General features: G+C 42.8%; 1 protein-coding gene across 2 annotated transcripts in view; it reads right to left on the bottom strand.

Moving 5' to 3' along the window:
• dnah7 (dynein, axonemal, heavy chain 7) overlaps positions 1-26,879 on the bottom strand; it is a 247,939-nt gene that overhangs the window by 14,156 nt on the left and 206,904 nt on the right. The window contains exons 61-65 of one of the 2 annotated variants that reach the window (XM_029710817.1): positions 24,003-24,185; positions 21,875-22,012; positions 16,201-16,212; positions 15,670-15,900; positions 3,524-3,676 (exon numbers count right to left, since the gene is read on the bottom strand). In XM_029710817.1, the coding sequence (XP_029566677.1) occupies positions 3,524-3,676; positions 15,670-15,900; positions 16,201-16,212; positions 21,875-22,012; positions 24,003-24,185 (717 nt within the window). The remainder of the gene's footprint in view (positions 1-3,523; positions 3,677-15,669; positions 15,901-16,200; positions 16,213-21,874; positions 22,013-24,002; positions 24,186-26,879) is intronic. The other variant, XM_029710818.1, reaches the window with a different exon arrangement.

Here is a 26,879-nt window from a genome sequence, read left to right as displayed (position 1 = left end):
CTATGCACACTAGGAAAGACCTGGACGGACCATCCCCTGTATTTTGGTTAGTGCACCAGGTGGTGCTAATTAGGTAAGTAGTGGGTAGGCAGGTAAGGTAGGAGAGGGGGCTTTGATATTTACTTTCTTTGCTTTGGTTCCGTCAAGCCCCTTTTCCCCAAACTTACCGTGTGAAGGATTAAAATTCCCTGTAAGCGGTATTCTCTGCCTTTTTGGTCATCCTTGCTCGCACCTACACTTTCATACCTCTTTCACACCACGGAGAGTTACGTTGTAGCAGGGTGTTGCATTCCCTTTTTCTAGAGGCGTGCGTAACATCTGCTCAGTACACATATACACAGAAAATAGGAATTCGGCTCTATCAGGTGCATAGAATCGAGCACACATCCATGCAATCTCCATAGACAAACATTGGCATTAGAATGACCTTACTGAATGGCTCAGTGACTTTCAATGTGGCACCGTCATAGGATGCAACCTTTCCAACAAGTCAGTTTGTCAAATTTCTGCCCTGCTAGAGCTGCCCCGGTCAACTGTAAGTGCGAAGTGGAAACGTCTAGGAGCAACATCGGCTTAACCACAAAGCTCTCAAAATGGGACCGCTGAGCACTGAAGCACGTAAAATTAGTCTGTCCTCGGTTGCAATACTCAGAACAGAGTTCCAAACTGCCTCTGGAAGCAATGTCAGCACAATAACTGTTCACTAGGAGCTTCATAAAATAGGTTTCCATGGCCGAGCAGCCGCACACAAGCCTAAGATCACCATGCGCAATGCCAAATGTCAGCTATAGTGGTGTAAAGCTCACCGCCATTGGATTTTTTTATTTAACCAGGTAGGCAAGTTGAGAACAAGTTCTCATTTACAATTGCGACCTGGCCAAGATAAAGCAAAGCAATTCGACACATACAACAACACAGAGTTACACATGGAGTAAAACAAACATACAGTCAATAATACAGTAGAAAAATAAGTCTATATACAATGTGAGCAAATGAGGTGAGATAAGGGAAATAAAGGCAAAAAAGGCCATGGAGGCAAAGTAAATACAATATAGCAAGTAAAACACTGGAATGGTAGATTTGTAGTGGAAGAAAGTGCAAAGTAGAAAAAATGGGGTGCAAAGGAGCAAAATAAATACAGTAGGGGAAGAGGTAGTTGTTTGGGCTAAAATGGATTGATGGATCACTCTTCACCATCTGCCAGTTTAACGAACAAATCTGGGTTTTGCGGATACCAGGAGAACGCTACTTGCCGAATGCAAAGTGCCAACTGTAAAGTTTGGTGGAGGAGGAATAATGCTCTGGGGCTGTTTTTCATGATTCGGCCCATTAGTTCCAGGGAAGGGACATCTTAACGCTACAGCATACAATGAAATTCAAGACAATTCTGTAATTCCAACTTTGTGGCAACAGTATGAGGAAGGCCCTTCCCTGTTTCAGCATGACAATGCACAAAGCGAGGTCCATACAGAAATGGTTTTTCGAATTCGGTGTGGAATAACTTGACTGTTCTGCACAGAGCCCTGACCTCAACTCCATCAAACACCTTTGGGATGAATTGGAACGCTGACTGCGAGCTCGGCCTAATCGCCCAACATCAGTGCCTGACCTCACTAATGCTCTTGTGGCTGAATGGAAGCAAGTCCCTGTAGCAATGTTCCAACATCTAGTGGAAAGTCTACCCAGAAGAGTGGAGGCTGTTATAGCAGCAAACTCTATATTAATGGCCATGATTTTAGAATGAGATGTTCGACGAGCAGGTGTCCACATACTTTTGGTCATGTAGTGTATGTGAAGTGTGAAGCATGCTGTGTATCAGCTAACTTTATATGGGCCCAAGTAGCTAGCTAGCCAATTAGCTAAATTAGAAATGTCAACAAGCATTACTTATTGTGTATCTGAGAGTATTAGGTGACGTTGCCTCTAGACGCTGATCTTTGGTCAGTTGAGCATTTTCCACTATAATGATTAACGTTAGGTTTGGGGGAGGGGAAGCTAATCCTAGATCAAATTAAATCAAACTGTTTGTCACATGCACCGAATACATCAGGTGTAGACCTTACCGTGAAATGCTTACTTACAAGACCTTAACCAACAACACAAAATATTTACTAAATAACCTAAAGTAAAAAATATTTGCGGGGGTACAGGTTAGTCGAGGTAGATTGTACATGTAGGTAGGGGTAAAGTGATTATGCATAGATAATAAACAGCGAGTAGCAGTAGTGTAAAAATAAGTCCGGGTGGCCATTTGATTAATGGCTTGGGGGTAGAAGCTGTTAAGGAGCCTTTAGGACCTAGACTTGGCGCTCCGGTGCCGCTTGCCGTGCGGTAGCAGAGAGAACAGTCTATGACTTGGGTGACTGGAGTTTGACAACGTTTTGGGCCTTCTTCTGACACCGCCTAGTATATAGGTCCTGGATGGCAGGAAGCTTGGCCCCAGTGATGTACTGGGCTGTACACACATACCCTCTGTAGCGCCTTACGGTTGGATGCTGAGCAGTTGCCATATCAGGCGGTGATGTAACCGGTCAGTATGCTCTCGATGGTGCGGATCTGGGGACCCACGCCAAATCTTTTCATTCTCCTGAGGGGTAAAAGGCATTGTCGTGCCCTCTTCAAAACCTTTTGATGTGTTTGGACCATGATAGTTTGTTGGTGACGTGGACACCAAGGAACTTGAAACTCTCGACCCGCTCCACTACAGCCCCGTTGATGTGAATGGGGGCGTGTTCGGCCCTCCTTTTCCTGTAGTCCACGATCATCTCCTTTGTGTTGCTCACGTTGAGGGAGAGGTTGTTGTTCAGGCACCACACTGCCAGATCTCTGACCACCTCCCTATAGGCTGTTACATCGTTGTCTGTGATCAGGCTCATCACTGTTGTGTCATCGGCAAACTTAATGATGGTGTTGGAGTCGTGCAGTCATGAGTGAACAGGGAGTACAGCAGGGGACTGAGCACGCACCCCTGAAGGGCCCCCTTGTTAAGAATTAGCATGGAAGATGTGTTGGCCTTACCACCTGGGGTCGGCCCGTCAGGAAAAATCCAGATGAAAAATCTCTTGGTAGATAGTGTCGTCTACAGCTTATCATGAGGTACTCTACCTCAGGCGAGCAATACCTCGAGACTACCTTAATATTAGACATTGCGCACCAGCTGTTATTGACAAATAACAGACACACACCCCCACCCCTCATCTTACCGGCCGTAGCTATTCTGTCCTGTAGATGCATGGAAAACCCAGCCAACTGTATATTATCTGTGTCGGCGTTTAGCCACAACTCGGTGAAACATAAGATATTACAGTTTTTAATGTCCTGTTGGTAGGATGGTCTCAGATGGAGCTCATCCAGAAGTTCTGATATCCAGAAGCTCTTTTCGGTCATAAGAGACGGTAGCACTGACATGATGTACAAAATAAGTTACAAACAATGCGGGGAAAAAACAAGCCCGTAAAATGGCAGCCATCCCCCCGGCGCCATTCTTCACTACCTAGGGGAAACTTCACACCGGAGCGTGTACCTGTAGGAACTTGAGCCTATCCAGGAAGTCATTGACGTAGCTGCCCAGGGGTTTGAGGCTGGGGTAGGACTTCTTTATCCACATGCCAGGGATACGACCTTTCAGAATGCTGTTCACCACCTCCTCCAGCTCACCAGACATCACCACCAGGCCCTGACACACACACACACACAGACACGTGCACACACCACACATGCAAAAACAGACATGCACGCATACAGAAACAGAGTTAAGACAAGAGGTATGGCAATACATTGCAGTTATTTTAGTTAACTAGGCAAGTCAGTCAAGAACAAATTCTTATTTACAATGATGGCCTACACCAGCCAAACCCAGAAGACGCTGGTCTAATTGTGCGCCACCCTATGGGACTCCCAATCACGGCTGGTTGTGATACAGTCTGGAATCGAACCAGGGTGTCTATAGTGACACCTCTAGCACTGAGATGCATAGCCTTAGACCACTGCGCCACTCGGGAGTTATAGTGGGCTAGCCTAAATAATACATAAATCATAATACCCATACATACTGTATACACAAAGCGAAACCCAAATTTCTTAAAGTCCTATGTACAGTAGGTATGCTGAACAGTGAACACTATAGCCCATCTCAGATCTAGGAAGAAGAGAGTCCCAGACTCTAGAGTGTAGCAGCCAGGAAGAGATCCAGGCTTGTCCGTTTAGAACATCCCTCCGGAGATGTGACAGCCAAATAACGGGTACTTGAGAAAGGCTACGCAAGAGGCTCCACTCCACTCAAATCACTGTCACCTCTCGATAACCCTACTCATCATCCCGTTCCTGCTTTAACCCCACAGGACTGGAGCTTCATCTGAATAGTCGACTCGTTGAGACAGGGACTTAGTTCAAAACCCCTACCGAACAGATTATAAGGGTAACACACTCAGTGTGGGAGCTCTACAGTGACGGTGCCCTAGGGAGGCTCCCTAGAGCTACTGTTTGTCTCTGAAGGGATTACTAGGGCCCACTTAGACACAGAGGGTGCCCTCTCGAGTACCACCTCAGAGCTGAGGCATTCACACGGAGTAGGATCGAGGCAGAGATTAGTCCAGCGCTTGAATACAAGACTGAAGAACACTAAGTGTGTTCTCTCATGGGATGTATTGGCTCCATTGTTTGTATATTTCTTGTTTACATTTATGTTGTTGGATTAGGCTTTGAGGGTATACATCACGGAGTATGAGAGTCACTTTAATCTAGTGAATTTACCATTTGAACAACTTTAGTCGACAGGAATCGAATGCTTTTGAGCCCAGCTCTGCTTTTCAGTGGGGTAAAACAGTGGCTAGCCCTTTGCACTCAAAATAAACTTCTCATCAAGTCCATTTGAACCAGTACACTTAGAACAAGCCCTCTTCATGGGTTGCACCTCCATCACTCAGTCGCGTCATGCCATTGTTATGAAGATTCTAAATTCTGATGTCTCAGCCATCGTGACTCCCAAAATTATTGTTTCGTCTAAATTAGTGTCTTGAAAATACGATGGTATTGCTAAAGTACACAAATAATTAGTAGGAAACAACTTTGTCGTCATTAAGATGTCGCCAAATCTACTAGCTAGGAATGCTAACATTAACTAACAAGTCCAGTACTCTCCCTTCACTCTTAGCTAGTTAGCTAGTTATACTACATCTAAAAGCGCTTTCTCACAAGTCAGTTTTTTCGTCCGAATACTTCGAGAGAATGGCCGCTGCAGCAGTGTTTGTGACGTTATGCAGATTTTCCGGAAAAGTGGGGGGAAAACGTATCAGACTTGGTGCATCAAAATCGGAATATATCTTTTTTCGGAATTCGGAAGAAAAGTCAGGTTGCAAGTCACAATCTCAGTCAAATTGAAGCTGCTTTTGTCATATGTTCGAGAATTCTAAACTCACCCTGTCATCTGCTGCGTTAGATTAATTCACTAATTATTTGTCTATCCAATCATTTGGTTATTGTCAGGGGCGCAACTATCACTGGGGACGGGGAGGTCATGTCACCCCACATCCTGAAATTGCACTTTTGTACCCCCAGTTTTATCATTGCAATGTGATACAAAAAGTGGCAACGGTGTGCTTTAGGACCATGCAGACGCCCCAGAGTGATCGGGTAGGCTGTTTGAAGTTTTCAGCCAGATTTGGGACCATGCGGACACCACAGAGAGGGCAGACAGGCTGTGTGAAAGGCAAAGCTTCTGTATGGCTGGCTGGACCAGCACGGGAGAGTTGAACTGATGAAGCTGCAATCAGTGTGTTGCGCTCTTTCTCAGAGTTGGAAAAGCAAGCAGAGCAGAAACTGCCTACTCTTTAGTTGACTGATGTAGCTGTCAAGGTAACTGCTGTTTAACTTGACAGAAAAAAAACTTGTGTTTATTCCCAGTGTTGAGCTATTAGCTAGTATAACTGACATGTAACGTTAGCTACTGTTTCATCCCCTCTCGACTGAGGTGAATTAATTAGCTAGCTAGTAGCTACCACAGCCAGTTCAGCTCTAGCCTCTAGCTATCTGTCAGATAGTAATAATAGCCACCTTATATTGCTATCTAACAGCTGTTGTTTGTATGGAAATGTTTTGTAGACTTTGTTTTGTCCCGTTTCAATAGAAGTAAATGAACCTGGCTAGCTTTCGCAAGTTGATGTACCATTAGAAAGAGAGCTGGCCAAAAGTTTGCTAAAGTTAGCTATTCGTTTGCCTCAATCACACAAGACCTGAATGAAACCAGCAGCCAAAAGATTGACATTTTTTCAGTGCAATGTAAGTTTGGATTAGTTAATATAGCAATGTAACATTATTGAACTGTCAGCTTCCCTAGCTAATTCCCTACTTTTCACACAAACACAGCAATTCAGGCTTCACTGTCATGGTGCACAGTCAGTACACAACACATTACGCTCATCATGTCTTAGCAGGATCAGTTGGTGACAGGTGTCTTAAAGCTACAGTCTGGGATCTGGGAATAATGGTCATTTCAATTATTGAACCATTGATTCTATTCTTTGATAATATAATATATAAATGCACACCAAGGTCATTTTTTGTCATGCCTCATCTTAGGAGGATTAGATGGTGACAGGATCTCAGCAGGGTCAGGCAGCCAAGAAAGACAATTCTGTGACGAAGCTGAGGTGAATTTTTGCAGATACAACACTATATTCTCTGTGCAGCAAACACTGGACAAGCCAGATGTTTCAAGGTTGGAGGTTTGTCAGGCTACCTTAAAAATAGTTTCAAAGTTGATTTCCAAACTGTATCAAGATAGAGGCTTTTCCCAATATCTCAAAACATGTCAAATGAAAATGTGAGGAAGACCTGGTAGAAGCTATTGATGATAATGAATGGATATAGATACTGTATTATTGAATGCCCAGTCATGTTCATATAATCGCAGACATAAATTACTGCAGTTTAAGACCATCCATACAACGTACTATATGCCAGTGAAACTGAATTACATGCACTCAGAAATGTAATTCCTCTGCTGGAGGTGTAAAACACAAACAGGGACAGATTGCATGTGTAATGGTCTTGTGAAGGCTAGCTGAATTCTGGGAAAGAGGATGTTCTTTTATCCCAGCATCTTAGTATCTCCCTTCTCCCTGTTTTTGTTTGCTTGAAAACGTTGATACTGGAGACTTATCAGAAGAAACTGTGTAACCTAGCATTTATAGGGGCTAAGAAATGCATTGCCATTAATTGGAAGGTTGGTTATCCTCCCACAATGTGTGGCAGAAATGTCAAGTTATAAAGTATATTAGATTTATTACAAGATTAAGGCTATACTGTAACTGTCATATGGTCTGGATGCCATATATGGAATACTGTACAACAAAAGGAGTCTGTATGGAAAACATGGCCATTTCAGGGGAGATACCTATTTAGGCCATCCCTAGCTGCTGGGCTGCTCAGTCACTCTGGCCTTAGCCTAACACACCTGAAACCAATAATGACTGTTTCACTAAGATCCTGAAAATGAGTGCAGTGTTTTGGTTTGGGGCGCTGCAGGGCGGTGGACCCCTAGGGGCAGGACGGGGCGATCCAGCTATATTATGTGCAAGTAAAAAGGGCTCAACAGTACTATTACACCTATGATATGAATTACAGTGCCCTCAGTAATATTGGGAAAGTGAAGCATTTTCTCTTCTTTTGGCTCTATACTCCAAAAGTTTGGATTTTAAAACAAACAATGACTATGAAGTTAAAGTATAGACTGCCAGCTTTCATTTGAGGGTATTCATCCATATCAGGTGAACCGTTTAGAAATAACAGCACTTTTTGAACATTGTCCTCCATTTTAGGGGAGCAAAAGTATTGGGACAAATTCACTTGTATTAAGTAGTAAAAAGTTAAGTATTTGGTCCCACATTCATAGCATGCAATGACTATACCAATCTTGTAACTACACATTTGTTGGATGCATTTGCTGTTTGTTTTGGTTGTGTTTCAGATTATTTTGTGCCCAATAGAAATTAGTAGTAAATAATGTATTGTGTCATTTTGGAGTAACTTTTATTGTAAATAAGAGTATAATATGTTTCTAAAAGCTTCTACATTAATGTGGATGCTACCATGATTCCGGATAATCCTGAATAAATTCAGAATAATTATGAGTGAGAAAGTTAGACGCATGAATATCAAACCCCCAAGACATGCTAACCTCTCACCATTACACTAACAGCAGAGCATTTTTTGGGGGGTATGATATTTGTGCGTATATAATGTCCTCACTAATCATTACTCACGATTCATTCAGGATTATCATAATCATGGTAGCATCCACCTTCATGTAGAAGTGTTTACAATAAAAGTGTCCAATACCCAATTGGGTAAAAATGCTGGAAATGAGCTTTAGATGCCAAAAATTTCTGAGGGAGGACCACCAGACCCCCCGCCAGGTTATGGCCCCCCACTTCTAAAACCAAAGTTACGCCCTTGATTATTGTTATTGTAAAGTCAATCTGACAACATCACAATGATGACAAAGGGTTTTCCTACAAATGATTTGCTTCCTTTTGAAATGTCATTGCGTTTCCAAGACACTTTTATGTACTTTCTCAAATTGTATTTGTCACATGCTTCGTAAACAACAGGTGTAGACGAAGTGTGAAATGCTTACTTACGTGTAATTTCCAACAATGCAGAAAGAAATATAATAGAAAACGAATAACTTGAGGAATATATGCACAATGAGTAATGATAAGTTGGCTATATACACTGGGTACCAGTACCGAGTCAATGTGCAGGGGTACGAGGTAATTGAGGTAGATATGTACATATAGGAAGGGGAAAGTGACTGAGCAACAGGATATATAATTAGCAGTGGTGTATGTGTCAAAATAGTTAGTAAAAAAAGGGGGGATATAGCTACCCGAATTAACTATTTAGCAGTTTTATGGTTTGTGGGTAGAAGCTGTTCAGGGTTCTGTTTGTTCCAGATTTGGTGCATCGGTACCACTTGCCATGTGGTAGCAGAGAGAACAGTCTATGATTTGGGTGGCTTCAGTCTTTGACCATTTTTTGGGCCTTCCTCTGACATTGCCTGGTATAAATGTACTGGGCCGTATAAATTACACTCTGTAGTGCCTTGCGGTCAGATGCCAAGCAGTTGCAATGCCAAGCGGTGACGCAGCTAGTCAAGATGCTCTCAATGGTGCAGCTGTAGTTCTGTTTGAGGATCTCAGGGCCCATGCTAAATCTTTTCAGCCTCCTGATGGGGAAGAGGCATTGTCGTGCCTTCTTCACAACTGTGTTGGTATGTGTTGTCCTTAGTGACATAGACACCGAGGAACTTGAAGCACTCGACCTGCTCCAGTACAGGCCCTTCGATGTGGATGGGGGCGGGCTCGGCCCTCCGTTTCCTGTAGTCCACTATCCGCTCCTTTGTCTTGCTGACGTTGAAGGAGAGGCTGTTGTCCTGGCACCACACTGCCAGGTCACTGATCTCCTCCGTATAGGCAGTCTCATCGTCGTTCATAATCACCGTCGTGTGTTCACTGTTGACGTTGAGACACGTGTTTTGCGGGTACTATTTAATGAAGCTGCCAGTTGAGGACTTGTGAGGTGTCTGTTTCTCAAACTAGACACTCTAATGTACTTGACCTCTTGCTCAGTTGTGCACCCGGGCCTCCCACTCCTCTTTCTATTCTTGTTAGAGCCAGTTTGCGCTGTTCTGTGAAGGGAGTAGTACACAGTGTTTTATGAGATCTTCAGTTTCTTGGCAATTTCTCGCATGGAATAGACTTCATTTCTCAGAACAAGAATAGACTGACGAGTTTCAGAAGAAAGGTCTTTGTTTCTGGCCATTTTGAGCCTGTAATCGAACCCGCAAATGCTGATGCTCCAGATACTCAACTTGTCTAAAGGCGGCCAGTTTTATTGCTTCTTTAATCAGAACAACAGTTTTCAGCTGTGCTAACATAATTGCAAAAGGGTTTTCTAATGATCAATTAGCCTTTAAAATGATAAACTTGGAGTAGCTAACGCAACGTGCCATTGGAACATAGGAGCGATGGTTGCTGATAATGGGCCTCTGTACGCCTATGTAGATATCCATCAAAATAATAATAATAATAATAATAATCAGCCGTTTCCAGCTACAATAGTCATTTATAACATTAACCTCTCGGGTAGGGGGCAGTATTTTCATGTCCGGATGAAAAGCGTGCCCAAAGTAAACTGCCTGATACTCATGCCCAGAAGCTAGGATATGCATATAATTAGATAGATTTCTAGATTTGGATATAAAACACTCTAAAGTTTCTAAAACTGTTAAAATAATGTCTGTGAGTATAACAAAACTGATATGGCAGGCGAAACTCCGAGGACAAACCATCCCCCAAAAAAACTAAATTCAGGCTACCACTGTTTACAATGGCTGTCACTATTATTATAAGACAAAATCCTCCCAGATTGCAGTTCCTAGGGCTTCCACTAGATGTCAACAGTCTTTAGAAAGAGTTTCAGGCTGGTTTTTGGAAAAATGAGCCTGAAGCGCGCCAGCTAAACTGAGTTATTATGGATATAAAGGACATTATCGAACAAAAGGACCATTTGTGATGTATCTGGGACCTTTGAGTGCCAACAGAAGAAGATCATCAAAGGTAAGGCATTTATTATATCACTAGTTCTGACATTCGTGGCGCACCTGCCTGGTTGAAATATGTTTTTCATGCTTTTGTATGCGAGGCGCTGTCCTCAGATAATCGCATGGTGTGCTTTCACCGTAAAGCCTATTTGAAATCTGACACAGCGGCTGGATTAACAAGAAGTTAAGCTTTATTTTGATGTATTACACTTGTGATTTTATGAAAGTAAAATATTTATAATTCTGTAGTTTGAATTTCGCACTCTGCAATTTCACCGGATGTTGGCCAAGTGGGACGTTACCTGTCCATAAAAAGTTAATAATGTCTACACTGTATTTCTGATCAATTTCATGTTATTTTAATGGACACATTTTTTGCTTTTCTTTCAAAAACAAGGACATTTCTAAGTGACCCCAAACTTTTGAACGGTAGTGTACGTGAGAGGCCTATCCGGCTTATATGGTTATGATGGCCATAATGCTTCTTGACAGTGTCATAAAATACATTTTCTACAAGTTATTTAAAATATGATTAAAAAAACATGACTGTAAAGATGTAATTACAACAACAACAAAGGATTTAAGAAACAAACTGTAAAACAAAAGGAAAGTTCTTAGCAGGGAAAAAACACAAAAAAAATGTGGGTTTTGATACTCATGTAGTTGTCATAACCAGCCATAAAATAATGCAATATATGTCACAACAGGTGTAACCATATTATGACATGGTTATGACTGTTAAGATCAGAGTAAAAAAAAACACCAAAAAATAGAATTGGTCAGAAGCCTGTAAAACGTCCAATGCAGCGCACTCTCTCATTATTGCCATTGAGAATGCATGGAGTAGAACGTTCAGTTGGGCACCAGACCTCAAGAGAACATTCATAATATTGTGACGCAATGTGCAACCCAAGAATAGTCTCATTGAGTGTTTCTCAAAATGCATACTACTGTGCTCCGAGCACACAAATTGGACCACAGGAGGGTCAGAGTATGAGTCCAAATCAAAGTATGCGAAACGGAGCAAGGAGGGCACTTCTCAAATGCGTACTTTGTACATACAGTACCAGTCAAAAGTTTGGACCTACTCATTCCAGGGTTTTTCTTTATTTTTACTATTTAAACAAATGAAAATAAATTTTAGAATCTTCAAAGTATACACCCTATTCCTTGATGACAGCTTTGCACACTCTTGGCATTCTCTTAATCAGTTTCACCTGGAATGCTTTTCCAACAGTCTTGAAAGAGTTCCCACATATGCTGAGCATTTGTTGGCTGCTTTTCCTTAACGTGTTATGACGGCTCCCGAGTGGTGCAGCGGTCTAAGACACTGCATCTCAGTGCTAGAGGTGTCACTACAGACACCCTGGTTCGAATCCAGGCTGTAACACAACCGGCCGTAATTGGGAGTTCCATAGGGCAGCGCACAATTGGCCCAGCGTTGTCCGGGTTTGGCCGGTGTAGGCCGTCATTGTAAATAAGAATTTGTTCTTAACTGACTTGCCTAGTTAAAAAAAATTAAATCCTTAAATCTGCGGTCCAACTCATCTCAAACCTCAACCCAATTGAGATTCAATTGGGTTGAGGTTGGGTGAGTGTGGAGGCCAGGTCATCTGACGTAGCACTCCATCACTCTCCTTCTTGGCCAGATAGCTCTTACACAGCCTGTAGGTATGGAGGGTCATTAAAAAACATCGCTGCAGAATGCTGTGGTAGCCATACTGATTAAGTGTGCCTTGAATTCTAAATAAATCACAGACAGTGTCTGCAAAGCACCATCACACCTCCTCCTCCATGCTTCACGGTGGGAACCACACATGCGGAAATCATCCGTTCACCTACTCTGCATCTCACAAAGACACAGTGGTTAAAACCAAAAATCTCAAATTTGGATTCATCAGACCAAAGGACAGATTTACAATGCTCTAATGTCCATTGCTCGTGTTTCTTGGCCCAAGGAAGTCTCTTCTTCTTATTGGTGTCCTTTAGTAGTGGTTTCTTTGTAGCAATTCAACCATGATGGCCTGATTCACACGGTCTCATCTGAACAGTTGATGTTGAGATGTGTCCGTTACTTGAACTCTGAAGCATTTATTAGGGCTTCAATTTCTGAGGCTGGTAACTCTAGTGAACTTTCCTGTGGCGGTCCTCATGAGAGCCTGTTTCATCATAGCGCGTGATGGTTTTTGCGACTGCACTTGAAGAAAATGTTCTTGAAATGTTCCGGATTGACTGACCTTCATGTCTTAAACTAATGATGGACTGTTGTTTCTCTTTGCTTATTTGAGCTGTTCTTGCCATAATATAGACTTGGTATTTTTCCAAATAGGTCTGTCTTCTGTATTACAACCATACCCTGTCACAGCACAACTGATTGGCTCAAACGCATTAAGGATAGAAGTTCCACAGATGAACTTTTAACAAGGCACACCTGTTAATTGAAATGCACTCCAAGTGACTACCTCATGAAGCTGGTTGAAAGAATGCCAAGAGTGTGCAAAGCTGTCATCAAGGCAAAGGGTGGCTACGTCGAAGAATATCAAATATATTTTGATTTGTTGTAACACTTTTTTTTACTACATGATATGTGTTATTTCATAGTTTTGATGTCTTCACTAATATTCTACAATGTAGAAAATAGTAAAAATAAAGAAAAACCCTGGAATGAGTAGGTGTGTCCAAACCTTTGACTGGTACTGTATTTTGAAGCATGCATCGATGCAAACTTCAATGGAAAGTATGCAAAGAAATATGTTGCAACCACATAAGAAATGACAAAACATTTATTGAAATTAATGGCCATTATTTGAGCTGAAGCGAGAGAAAATACACTCTGACTTCGGAATAAAATGTTGCCTATATACAGTTCATCTCATATGTTGCCTGACTACAATATTTTATCTTGATATGTTAGCTAGCGAAATAGCCACACTTTTTTTTTAGCTAAATACACACAAAAAATGTACATCTACCTTGGATAACAAATTGGTTTTAGGTCATTTTTGCCTGCTATACTACCTGGTTAGCTTTATTATTACGATTCACATATAGCTAGCTGATAGTTATAGAGTAAAATGTTTGCTTTGTGTATATATTGTTTGGTCTCTATTGCCAATGTCTTGGCTAGAAGAAGGAAGGTTCAGGCCCATAGTAAGTAAATAGGGTTAACTGGCTAGCCACTTAGAATTGTTAGCTAGATACCCATGAAGTATTGACATCTACTGTACCTCGCTTAAGATTTGTTTTAGGTAATTTTTGCTTGTTTAATAACCTGTTAAGGTGTAGGGGGCAGTATTTTCACGGCCGGATAAAAAACGTACCCTATTGAAACTGGTTACTACTCTTGCCCAGAAGCGAGAATATGCATATTATTAGTAGATTTGGATAGAAAACACTCTGAAGTTTCTAAAACTGTTTGAATGGTGTCTGTGATTATAACAGAACTCATATGGCAGGCAAAAACCTGAGAAAATTCCAAGCAGGAAGTGGCCTGTCTGAGAATTTGTAGTTCTTCTTTTGATTCTCTATCGAAACTACAGTATCTGTGTGGTTACGCTGTACTTTCTAAGGCTTCCATTGGCTCTCTAAAGCCTTCAGAAATCGGATTGAGGCGTCTTCTGTCTCTGGGCAGAGTATAGTAGCTCAGTTTCTCAGTGGTCTGCCTGGTGACAGAGATTGGATATGCGCATTCACACGAGCACGCTGTTTTTTCGTTTCCTCTTTGAATGAATACACTATTGTCCGGTTGGAATATTATCGCTATTTTACACGAAAAATACCATAAAAATTTATCTTAAACAGTGTTTGACATGCTTCTAAGTACGGTAATGGAACATTTTGAATTGTTTTGTCTCGAAATTCACTCGCGTGTTACCATTTGGATAGTGATCTGTACACACGAACAAAACTATGGATTATTTGGAACAAAAACAACATTTCTTGTAGAAGTAGCAGTCCTGGGAGTGCATTCTGACGAAGATCAGCAAAGGTAATACAATATTTCTAATAGTAATTCTGAGTTTAGTGTGCCCCGAACTTGGCGGGTGTCAAAATAGCTAGCCGTGATGGCTTAGCTATGTACTCAGAATATTGAAAAATGTGCTTTCGCCGAAAAGCTATTTTAAAATCTGACATAGCAATTGCATAAAGGAGTTCTGTATCTATAATTCTTATGTATTTTGTCAACGTTTATGATGAGTAATTTAGTAAATTCACCGGACGTTTTTGGTGGGAATGCATGTTCTGAACATCACACGCCAATGTAAAAAGCTGTTTTTTGATATAAATATGAACTTGATTAAACAAAACATCCATGTATTGTATAACATAATGTCCTAGGAGTGTCATCTGATGAAGATCAAAGGTTAGTGCTTCATATAGCTGTGTTTTGGGTTTTTGTGACATATATGCTTGCTTGGAAAATGGCTGTGTGATTATTTTGGTCTATGTACTCTCCTAACATAATCTAATGTTTTGCTTTCGCTGTAAAGCCTTTTTGAAATCGGACAATGTGGTTAGATTAACGAGAGTCTTATCTTTAAAATGGTGTAAAATAGTCGTATGTTTTAAACATTGAATTTATTGATTTTTTTAGGTTTTTGTATTTCGCGCCACGCTGTTCCATTGGATATTGGCTAGGCAGAAGTTAACTAGCTAGCTGTCTAGCTAGATTACTACGATTCACATATATATAGCTGATAATTATGAAGTAAAACATTTGCTTTGTGTATATCTTGTTTAGTCTCTATTGTTGCCATTGTCCTGCCTGGAATGGATTGAAAATTAATGGACTGGTGGAAGGAATATGGTGGAAACTCCATGCTTGCACCAATCCAATACTTTTAAATGCATTAGGGCAAATGAATGAGTGCACCCATCTGGAGAAGGGTAGTGAATTGGAATGCAGCCTATGTCCTCCCACCGTCAGTGGGTCGGAGAAAAACGGATGCATCTGGTTTAGAGGAAAAGCATAGAGGCAAAGCCTGAAAACCGGATGCTTCCGATTTCTATTGACCCCACTCAGGTGCTTCTTTTACGCCTGTACATTAGGTTAATGTTCTCCTTACTTTGATGGCTTTCTGGATGTTGATGCAGGAGTCTCGGATAATCCTGAGCAGGTTGTTGAAGCGGCCCATCTCCTGCACCAGCACTGTGTTCATGCTCTGGTTATAGCTGGTGGGGAAGCGGCGCATGGATGCCTCTATGTCAAAGTCGGGTGGCAGCTTGCTGAGGACGTCTGCTGCCACGTCATACACCATGTCGTCTGATGACTTGTCATCACCGCCTGAGGAACGTGACTGACAGGAGACAGAGAAGTTGTTGTTTGCGAGTTTGGACAACAAATACAAGTTTGTGCTACTTAGTGGTATGTTGAAGGTGAAAAAAAAAGTTTAAATGTTTCTGTTACCAGTGTTAGTCTCTATCATGAAAATCCAACTATAACCTTCAACAACTCAAGATTATTCTGACTACACACAGGTACTGCATCAATTTATCTGTACTTACTCTTGTTTCTCCCTTGGGTCTAAGCCCTGTGCTTTACTTACAGCTAGCTATCTGTAATGCTCACTGAGGTCCAAGGCCTCAGCGGTACTTACTGTTAACTCTCCCTGCAAAAACACATACACACACACACACACACACACACACACACGACTGGTTACCAACAAGTGTCATCATGAAATTTCAAATCCCTTTCTTGCATAAGTCTGGAGTGCCAGGGAAACAAATAAAAAACAATTCCCTCAACTTTTCAAAGTAATTCATTCTAAAGAATGGTTATTTTCCCGCTTGCCATATTTACTCACTGGTAGCTCTGTCACGACCCAGCGGTAATGGATAATCATTAGATGATAGTTGGGGTTACAGTAGGAATGACAAATAGCTGCTTCATTCCACATGGAGCATCTTCCTGTTTATCGGTCATTCAGAGTAATGGTCCCGTATTAGCTGTTAATAAAGTTCACACTTGACTGCAACTATTATTAATCTTGGTGAAGACGATAAGTATGAATCAAGATTAGGCTTCATTGAGTCCTAATTGTACTAGCAAAATCTTTTTTTTTTAGAGTAGCGGAGTCTCGGCTGAGACCATTTTTCTAATATTTGAGTTGCACTCTCCCAGTTTTGCCCTCAGAACAGCAGAACTACATGGTGTCGAAAGGATTCTGGCCCATGTCGACTCCAATGCTTTCCACAGTTGTGTCAAGTTGGCTGGATGTTCTGTGGGTGGTGGACTATTATTTTGTCTTGCCCATTCACCCTCTGAATAGCACACATACACAATCCATGTCTCAAGGCTTAAAAATCCTTCTTTAACCTGTCTCCTCCCCTTAATCTACACTGATTGAAGTGGATTTAACAATAAATAAGGGATCATAACTTTCACCTGTATTCACCTGCTCAGTCCATGGTCATGGAAATAGCAGGTGTTTTTTATGTTTTCAATACTCAGTGTATGTGTGCATATGTGTGTGTGTGTGTGTGTGCGCGCGTTTGTGTGTCTGCATGTGTCTATTTGTGCACCATTATGCCTGAGCAGTTAGCCCTAAAGTTTTGGCTGCCTAATTTTCAGCAAAGCTATAAAGAAATATATAAAAAAAACTCCAGCTGTAGATTCTAGAAATATCTCAATTACCCCATTGGGTTTGATGTCAAATCAAATCAAATTTATTTGTCACATACACATGGTTAGCAGGTGTTAATGCAAGTGTAGCGAAATGCTTGTGCTTCTAGTTCCGACCATGCAGTAATATCTAACAAGTAATCTACCAATTCCACAACAACTACCTTGAAAACACAAGTGTAAAGAAATGAATACGAATATGTACATAAAAATATATAAATGAGTGATGGCCGAACGGCGTAGGCAAGATGTAATAGATGGTATGAAGTACAGTATATACATATGAGATGAGTATTGTAGGGTATGAAAACATATAAAGCAGCATTGTTTAAGGTGGCTAGTGATACATTACATCAGGATGGCATAGAGTACAGTATATACATATGAGATGAGTAATGTAGGTTATGAAAACATTATATAAAGTGGCATTGTTTAAAGTGGCTAGTGATACATCTAATACATCAAGATGGCAAGATGCAGTAGATGGTATAGCGTACAGTATATACATATGAGATGAATAATGTAGGTTATGTAAACAATATCTAATATAAATAATAAAGTGGCAAGTGATAAATTGATTACATCAATTTTCCCATTATTAAAGTGGCTTGAGTTGAGTCAGTATGTTGGCAGCAGCGACTCAATGTTAGTGATGGCTGTTTAACAGTCTGATGGCCTTGAGATAGAAGCTGTTTTTCAGTCTCTCGGTTCCAGCTTTGATGCACCTGTACTGACCTCGCCTTCTGGATGTTAGCGGGGTGAACAGGCAGTGGCTTGGGTGGTTGCTGTCCTTGATGATCTTTTTGGCCTTCCTGTGACATCGGGTGGTGTAGGTGTCCTGGAGAGCAGGTAGTTTGCACCCGGTGATGCGTTGTGTAGACCTCACTACCCTCTGGAGAGCCTTCCGGTTATGGGAGGAGCAGCTGCCGTACCAGGCGGTGATACAGCCCGACAGGATGCTCTCGATTGTGCATCTGTAAAAGTTTGTGAGTGTTTTTGGTGACAAGCCAAATTTCTTCAGCCTTCTGCGGTTGAAGAGGCGCTTCTGCGCCTTCTTCACCACGCTGTCTGTGTGGGTGGACCATTTCAGTTGGTCCGTGATGTGTACGCCGAGGAACTTAAAACTCTCCACCCTCTCCACTACTGTCCCGTCAATGTAGATAGGGGGCTGCTCCCTCTGCTGTTTCCTGAAGTCCACGATCATCTCTTTTGTTTTGTTGACATTGAGTGCGAGGTTATTTTCCTGACACCACACTCCGAGGGCCCTCACCTCCTCCCTGTAGGCCGTCTCGTCGTTGTTGGTAATCAAGCCTACCACAGAAGTGTCGTCTGCAAACTTGATGATTGAGTTGGATGCGTGCATGGCCACGCAGTCGTGGGTGAACAGGGAGTACAGGAGAGGGCTGAGAACGCACCCTTGTGTGGACCCAGTGTTGAGGATCAGCGTGGTGGAGATGTTGTTACCTACCCTCACCACCTGGGGGCGGCCCGTCAGGAAGTCCAGGACCCAGTTGCACAGGGCGGGGTCGAGACCCAGGGTCTCGAGCTTAATGACGAGTTTGGAGGGTACTATGGTATTAAATGCTGAGCTGTAATCGATGAACAGCATTCTTACATAGGTATTCCTCTTGTCCAGATGGGTTAGGGCAGTGTGCAGTGTGATGGCGATTGCGTCGTCTGTGGACCTATTGGGTTGGTAAGCAAATTGGAGTGGGTCTAGGATGTCAGATAGGGTGGAGGTAATATGATCCTTGACTAGTCTCTCAAAGCACTTCATGATGACGGAAGTGAGTGCTACAGGGCGGTAGTCATTTAGCTCAGTTACCTTAGCTTTCTTGGAAACAGGAACAATGGTGGCCCTCTTGAAGCATTGACTGTAGACCCGGCCACATACCTCTCGTGTCTGAGCCGTTGAATTGCGACTCCACTTTGTCTCTGTACTGACGCTTAGCTTGTTTGATTGCATTGCGGAGGGAATAGCTACACTGTTTGTATTCGGTCATGTTTCCGGTCACTTTGCCCTGATTAAAAGCAGTGTTTCACGCGTTCAGTTTTGTGCGAATGCTGCCATCAATCCACGGTTTCTGGTTGGGGAATGTTTTAATAGACGCTGTTGGTACGACATCACCGATGCACTTGTTAATGAACTCGCACACTGAGTCAGCGTATTTGTCAATGTTGTTGTTCGCAGCAATGCGGAACATATCCCAGTCCACGTGATCGAAGCAATCTTGAAGCGTGGAATCCGATTGGTCGGACCAGGGTGGGAGGGTGGGAGCTTCCTGCAACAAAATGGAGTCGTGGTCAGCTTTTCCAAAGGTAGGGCGGGGGAGGGCCTTATATGCGTCGCGGAAGTTAGAATAACAGTGGTCTAGGGTTTTGCCCGCCCTGGTAGCACAACCAATATGCTGATAGAATTTGGGGAGCCTTGTTTTCAGATTAGCCTTGTTAAAATCCCCGGCTACAATAAATGCAGCCTCAGGATATGTGGTTTCCAGTTTACATAGAGTTCAATGAAGTTCTTTCAGGGCCATCGATGTGTCTGCTTGGGGGGGATATATGCGGCTGTGATTATAATCGAAGAGAATTCTCTTGGTAGATAATGCGGTCGGCATTTGATTGTGAGGAATTCTAAGTCAGGTGAACAAAATGACTTGAGTTCCTGTATGTTGTTATGATCACACCACGTCTCGTTAATCATAAGGCATACACCCTCATCCTTCTTCTTGCCAGAGAGATGCTTGTTTCTGTCGGCGCGATGCGCGAAGAAACCAGGTGGCTGTATCGACTCAGATAGCATGTCTCGAGTGAGCCATGTTTCCGTGAAACAAAGAACGTTGCAGTCTCGGATGTCTCTCTGGAATGCTACCCTTGCTCGGATTTCGTCTACCCTGTGGTCAAGAGACTTGACATTGACGAATAGTATGCTCGGGAGCGGGGTGCGATGTGCCCGTTTACGGAGCCTGACCAGAAGACCGCTCCGTCTGCCCCTTCTTCTACGGCGTCGTTGTTTTTGGTCGCCTGCTGGGATCCGATCCATTGTCCTGGGTGGTGGGCCAAACAGAGGATCCACTTCGGGAAAGTCGTATTTCTGGTCGTAATGTTGGTGAGTTGACGTTGATGTTCACTCCTTTAGAGTTCTACTGCGAGTGGTTGTGATAGATGTAAGCTAAGCTTCTATGAGCAAGTAACTTTAATGGAGTACGAGATGTGGGTGTCACACCCTGATCTGTTTCACCTGTCCTTGTGATTGTCTCCACCCCCTCCAGGTGTCGCTGATTTTTCCCAGTGTATTAATCTCTGTGTTTCCTGTATCTCTGTGCCAGTTCATCTTGTATGTTTCCAAGTCAACCAGCGGTTTTCCTGTTCTCCGGCTTTTTGCATTTCTCCTATTTCTATTCCTCACAGTTTTGACCCTTGCCTGTTTCTGGACTTTGTACCCGCCTGCCTGACCATTCTGCCTGCCTTGACCACGAGCCTGTCTGCCACTCTGTACCTCCTGGACTCTGATCTGGTTTTGACCTTTTGCCTGTCCACGACCATTCTCTTGCCTACTCCTTTTGGATTAATAAACATAGTAAGACTCCAACCATATGCCTCCTGTGTCTGGATCTGGGCCTCGCCTTGGGTCATGATAGTGGGATCACAGAGTTTCTCCAAAGCCAGTGATTGTCACACCATGTTATCATACTCCGTCAAAGGCAAACAATGCATCGCATTTACACTAAAGGGAGTTTAGTTTTTTGGAGGGAGATATCTCTGTACAAACAACTTTTCTTCCTAATTAATGTTGCGTGGTACAGTTTATTGGAAGGTAATCAAATATTAAAGTCTGGCAAAGATACTGATAAAATAGGTAAGACGTGTGTGTGTGTGTGTGTGTGTGTGTGTGTGTGTGTGTGTGTGTGTGTGTGTGTGTGTGTGTGTGTGTGTGTGTGCATATTATGTTATAAACAGTTTTCCATAAAAAAGGTCTAAATCATGTTTGATGCACTCCACACACACACACACACACACACACAGACACACACAGACACACACAGACACACACAGACACACACACACACACACACACACACACACGGGTTTGCTCTGAGTTTGGAGACATGCCATGAGAATAAATGATGTACAAAGATTTGGGACATCTGGGATAGGTGACAAGAGTGGGTGCTTTGCTTTGGTTGATGATGTACCTCCAAATTCAATGCCAATGGAAAGAAAGGGCTGTGCTAACTTTAGCCACTGTTTCAATAGATCCCAAGCCAAAACACACTGCTATTGTGCGTCACTCTACATATGACTTGAGTGAGTTCACAGTTGTATGGAGGTGGACTATATAGCTAGCACTTTGCTCTAAGTAGCTGTCATAAAACTTATACTGTCATTTGAAAATGGCTGTAAAAGAGCATGGCAAATAACACTGCCATGAGGATGCCATGGGAGGACATGGCAGATTAGGACAACAATCATGACACTTCTGACAACTGGGATTCACTGTGCCAAAATGTTGGTGAGCTTACTTTGTATTCCATATCTTTGCATGTCTATAGTACAAATCAAGTGTGTGTGTTCAGTGTGTGTATAATACGTGTGTGTTTAAGTAAAGGCACTACAATGGACTATTGTGGTGAGTTTGCTGGCCATACCTGTGTGAGCAGAATGCTATCGAAGAGCAGCTGCGTCTCGGACTGGTCCTTGGTGATATCAGCGTTGGCGTTCATACCAAAAATCTCAGGAGACGGATTCAGAGGCAGAGCCTTGGTGTAGTCTATGTAACTGTTATACTTCAGAAGGTGGGGAGGGGGGAGATTGGTGACATTTAGAATAATGACTATGTAAATGAAAGTTCATGAATAAAATATGGGGTTTGGAAAATGCCAAATAAATTGTGCATATATTATAATTGTTCTCACAAATAAATTAAATGGCACGATTGGCATTGGCCGCCGAGATCGTTAATGACTTTTTAAAGGTACCTCAAAGTGAACTTTGCTTGAACAAGTTAATGTACTACTTAAATCACCTCAACTGACTTTCTTGACTTCTGTCTCTTCACGTCTGTAGTTTGCCAAAGCTAGACCATTTAAAGTGTAGTTCTATAGTATTTATGATGCCTTCATGTTGACTGTTCCTCATTCTCACTTCATAATCTTTGTTCATTAACAAATATCATTTTTATTTATTTTACCTTTATTTAACTAGGCAAATCAGTTAAGAACAAATTCTTATTTTCAATGACGGCCTAGGAACAGTGGGTTAACTGCCTGGTTCAGGAGCAGATTTTTACCTTGTCAACTCGGGGATTTGATCTTGCAACCTTTCGGTTACTAGTCCAACGCTCTAACCACTAGGCTACCTGCTGCCCCAATGGACAAATATCATATTTAATAAGGGAAGACAAAATACATCATGAATACGTAACTGAAATGAATGAATACGTAATGTGTCTTCGCATTATGTTAAGTGGGAGCAATGTAAATGTTTCATGCACAGATGGGCATTAATAATACATATGAACATGCCTGTGTCGATTAATCCCAGGGTTATATCCGATCTTTCTCGGATCTTAAAGGTACAGTTCACCTCTACTTCAGGGATCTCCAACACTATTCCTGGATGCTACCCTCATGTAGGTTTTCATTCCAACCCTAGTTGTAACTAACCTGATTCAGATTATCAACCAGTTAATTATTACACAGGAAGCGGCGCAGGTCCTAATCCAGGCATGTGTCATCTCTCGTCTGGATTACTGCAACTCGCTGTTGGCGGGGCTCCCTGCCTGTGCCATTAAACCCCTACAACTCATCCAGAACGCAGCACCCCGTCTGGTGTTCAACCTTCCCAAGTTCTCTCACGTCACCCCGCTCCTCCACACACTCCACTGGCTTCCAGTTGAAGCTCGCATCTGCTACAAGACCATGGTGCTTGCCTACGGAGCTGTGAGGGGAACGGCACCTCCGTACCTTCAGGCTCTGATCAGTCCCTACACCCAAAGAAGGGCACTGCGTTCATCCACCTCTGGCCTGCTCGCCTCCCTACCTCTGCGGAAGCACAGTTCCCACTCAGCCCAGTCAAAACTGTTCGCTGCTCTGGCACCCCAATGGTGGAACAAGCTCCCTCACGACGTCAGGACAGCGGAGTCAATCACCACCTTCCGGAGACACCTGAAACCCCACCTCTTTAAGGAATACCTGGGTTAGGATTAAGTCATCCTTCTAACCCTCCCCCCTACCCTCACCCCCCAAAAATATATAGATGTACTATTGTAAAGTCGTTGTTCCACTGGATATCATAAGGTGAATGCACCAATTTGTAAGTCGCTCTGGATAAGAGCGTCTGCTAAATGACGTAAATGTAAAATTAAAATCAGGTGCACTAGATTACAGTTGGAAAACAAACAGGACGGTAGCTCTCCAGGAACAGGGTTGGAGAACCCTGCTCTACTTTGAAGTAAATGTTTTGATATTGGGGTGGAACATCCCTTTAGTTTCAACCATAGAATAAACAGCTTTGCGATTAAGGTGAACAGTCCATTTCATTTGACCAGGGCTCCCTCGAGAAAGTGATTCCCGATCTCAATGGGACTCACCTGGATAAATAAAGGATAAACTAGAAAAGGACATTTCCCAAAGAAAATGTGACGTTTAGAACTTAAAACGTTTTGGAGCTAGAGCGATTGGAATAATGGGAATAATAACTATGTGGGATTTTTTGTGTTATTGCTTTCACAAAGCACACAAATACATTTCAACCATATGAGAAGTTGTTCCTTACGTCTCCCTCTGGTGGTGAGTAATACAGGCCGCTGTTGTCAAACTTGTAGTCTGGGTCTTGAATCTGGGGGGTGTAGAAGATCGTCAGGATGGTGCGCAGCGTCCGCCGGTCCCAGTCATCCGTCACACGGCCACCGTAGTTACATTCCCCAGTCATGTAGTGAATGGCTTCAAAGGGCACTTCCTGTGTAGGGTGGGCAGAGGGAGTCATGAGCTGTCTGAAATGTAACCATATTCCCTTTGGAATATGCACTACTTTTGACCAGTGCCCACAAAGGGACAAAAGCTGAGCTCTATATATGGAATAGGGTGCCATTTCGGATGCTAACATGCATTCACATTTAGATATGGGTCAGTGTCAACTCAATGCAGTGTGTTTGAAGGTATTTAAAGAAGCACTGCCCTTCAAGAATGCAAATAGATGTGTAGTTGAATTATTCAAATTCAGTCCCTCAATGACAACGTCTCCTTTCAGCTGGTGACAAAACAGCAATTTTTTAATAAGTGATATAGTTGCACAAGTGACAGTAGAGGTCGAATAGAACTTTACCGTTTCGGAGAAATGTAAAGGTAGACAGGGGGAAACCACTGTCCATGGCATTGTGGATGAAAATTTCCCCTGCAAATGTTGCAGGTGGCTCTTTGGTTATGAGGGAAAATGTCAGCATATTCAAAGATGCCTCTTGATCAGTTTCTTCACAACTTGTTTTGTAGGAAGGGGGTTGAGAAGGGCAACGGCGTACTTTCTGTGGTTTTTAAATGTCAAGGGGGTTTTGAATCGGGCTGATGAAAGAGACTTGAGTGCAGCAAAAGCACTTGTAAATGTCAGTTGGTACCCACATGTACACTTACTGTAGATATAGATCATTTTGGAACGAGTGAGAGAACGAGCCTTACTCTAAAATTGATTAAAACATTTTCCCCCCCCCCTCATCAATCTACACAAAATACCCCATAATGAAAAGCAAAAATAGTTTTTATTTAGCCCCCCAAAAAAGGAAATATCACATTTACATAAGTATTCAGACCCTTTCCTCAGTACTTTGTTGAAGCACCTTTGGCAGCGATTACAGCTTAGAGTCTCCTTGGGTATGACGCTACAAGTTTGGCACACCTGTATTTGGGGATTTTCTCCCATTATTCTCTGCAGATCCTCTCAAGCTCTGTCAGGTTGGATAGGGAGCGTCACTGCACAGCCACTTACAGGTCTCTCCAGAGATGTTAGATAGGGTTCAAGTCCGCGCTCTGGCTGGGCCACTCAAGGATATTCAGAGACTTTTCCCAAAGCCACTCCTGCGTTGTCTTGGCTGTGTGCCTGCCACAACACAACTCTGTTTTGGAGCTCTAAATATATTTTTTTGAATAAAATCAAATTTGATTTGTCACATGCAACGAATACAATAGGTGTACCCTTACAGTGAAATGCTTACTTACAAGCCCTTAACGAACAAAGTGTTAAGAAAGTATTTACTAAATAAACTGAAGTAAACAATGAATGAATAAAAATAAGAAAATAGAAAAATAACAAATAATTTAAAAGAAACAATAAAAGTAACAAGGCTATATACAGGGGGTATCGGTACAGAGTCAATGTGTGGGGGAACAGGTTAGTCAAGGTAATTGAGGTAATATGTACATTGGTAGAGGTAAAGTGACTATGCATAGATAATAAACAGAGAATAGCAGCAGCGTAAAAACGCAAATAGTCCGGGTAGCCATTTGGCTAGCTGTTCAGGAGTCTTATGGCTTGGGGGTAGAAGCTGTTAAGAAGCCTTTTGGACCTAGACTTGGAGATCCGGTACCGCTTGCCGTGTGGTAACAGAGAGAACAGTCTATGACTAGGGTGGCTGGAGTCTTTGACAATTTCTTGGGCCTTCTTCTGACACCGCCTGGTATAGAGGTCCTGGATGGCAGGAAGCTTGGCCCCGGTGATGTACTGGGCTGTATGCACTACCCTCTGTAGTGCCTTGCGGTCGGAGGCCAAGCAGGTGCCATACCAGGCGGTGATGCAACTAGTCAGGATGCTCTCGATGGTGCAGTTCTACAACTTTTTGAGGATCTGAGGACCCACGCCGAATCATTTCAGTCTCCTGAGCGGGAATAGGCATTGTCGCTCCCTCTTCACGACTGTCTTGGTGTGTTTGGACCGTTTGTTGGTGATGTGGACAACAAGGAACTTGAAGCTCCCAACCTTCTGCCCAGTCGATGAGAATGGGGACATGCTCGGCCCTCCTTTTCCTGTAGTCCACGATCATTTCCTTTGTCTTGATCACGTTGAGGGAGAGGTTGCACCACACTGTCTGGTCTCTGGCCTCCTCCCTATAGGCTGTCTCATTGTTGTCGGTGATCAGGCCCACCACTGTTGTGTTGTCGGCAAACTTAATGATTGTGTTGGAGTCATGTTTTGCCATGCAGTCATGGGTGAACAGGGAGTACAGGAGGGGACTGAGCATGCACCCCTGAGGGGCCCCCATGTTGAGGATCAGCGTGGCAGATGTGTTGTTACTCTTACCACCTGGGGGCGGCCCATCAGGAAGTCAAGGATCCAGTTGCAGAGGGAGGTGTTTAGTCCCAGGGTCCTTCGCTTAGTGATGAGCTTTGAGAGCACTATGGTGTTGAACCCTAAGCTGTAGTTAATGAATAGCATTCTCAAGTAGATGTTATTTTTGTCCAGGTGGGAAAGGGCAGTGTGGAGTGCAATAGAGATTGCGTCATCTGTGGATCTGTTGGGGCGGTATGCAAAATGGAGTGGGTCTAGGGTTTCTGGGATAATGGTGTTGATGTGAGCCATGACCAGCCTTTCAAAGCACTTCATAGCTACGGACGTGAGTGCTACGGGTCGGTAGTCATTTAGGCAGGTTACCTTGGTGTTCTTGGG

This window comes from Salmo trutta, chromosome 24 (genome assembly GCF_901001165.1).
Source record: "Salmo trutta chromosome 24, fSalTru1.1, whole genome shotgun sequence".
Classification (NCBI taxonomy): Eukaryota; Metazoa; Chordata; class Actinopteri; order Salmoniformes; family Salmonidae; genus Salmo; species Salmo trutta.
Note: the sequence above shows the minus strand (reverse complement) of the source record. Positions and strands in the feature narration are given on the sequence as shown.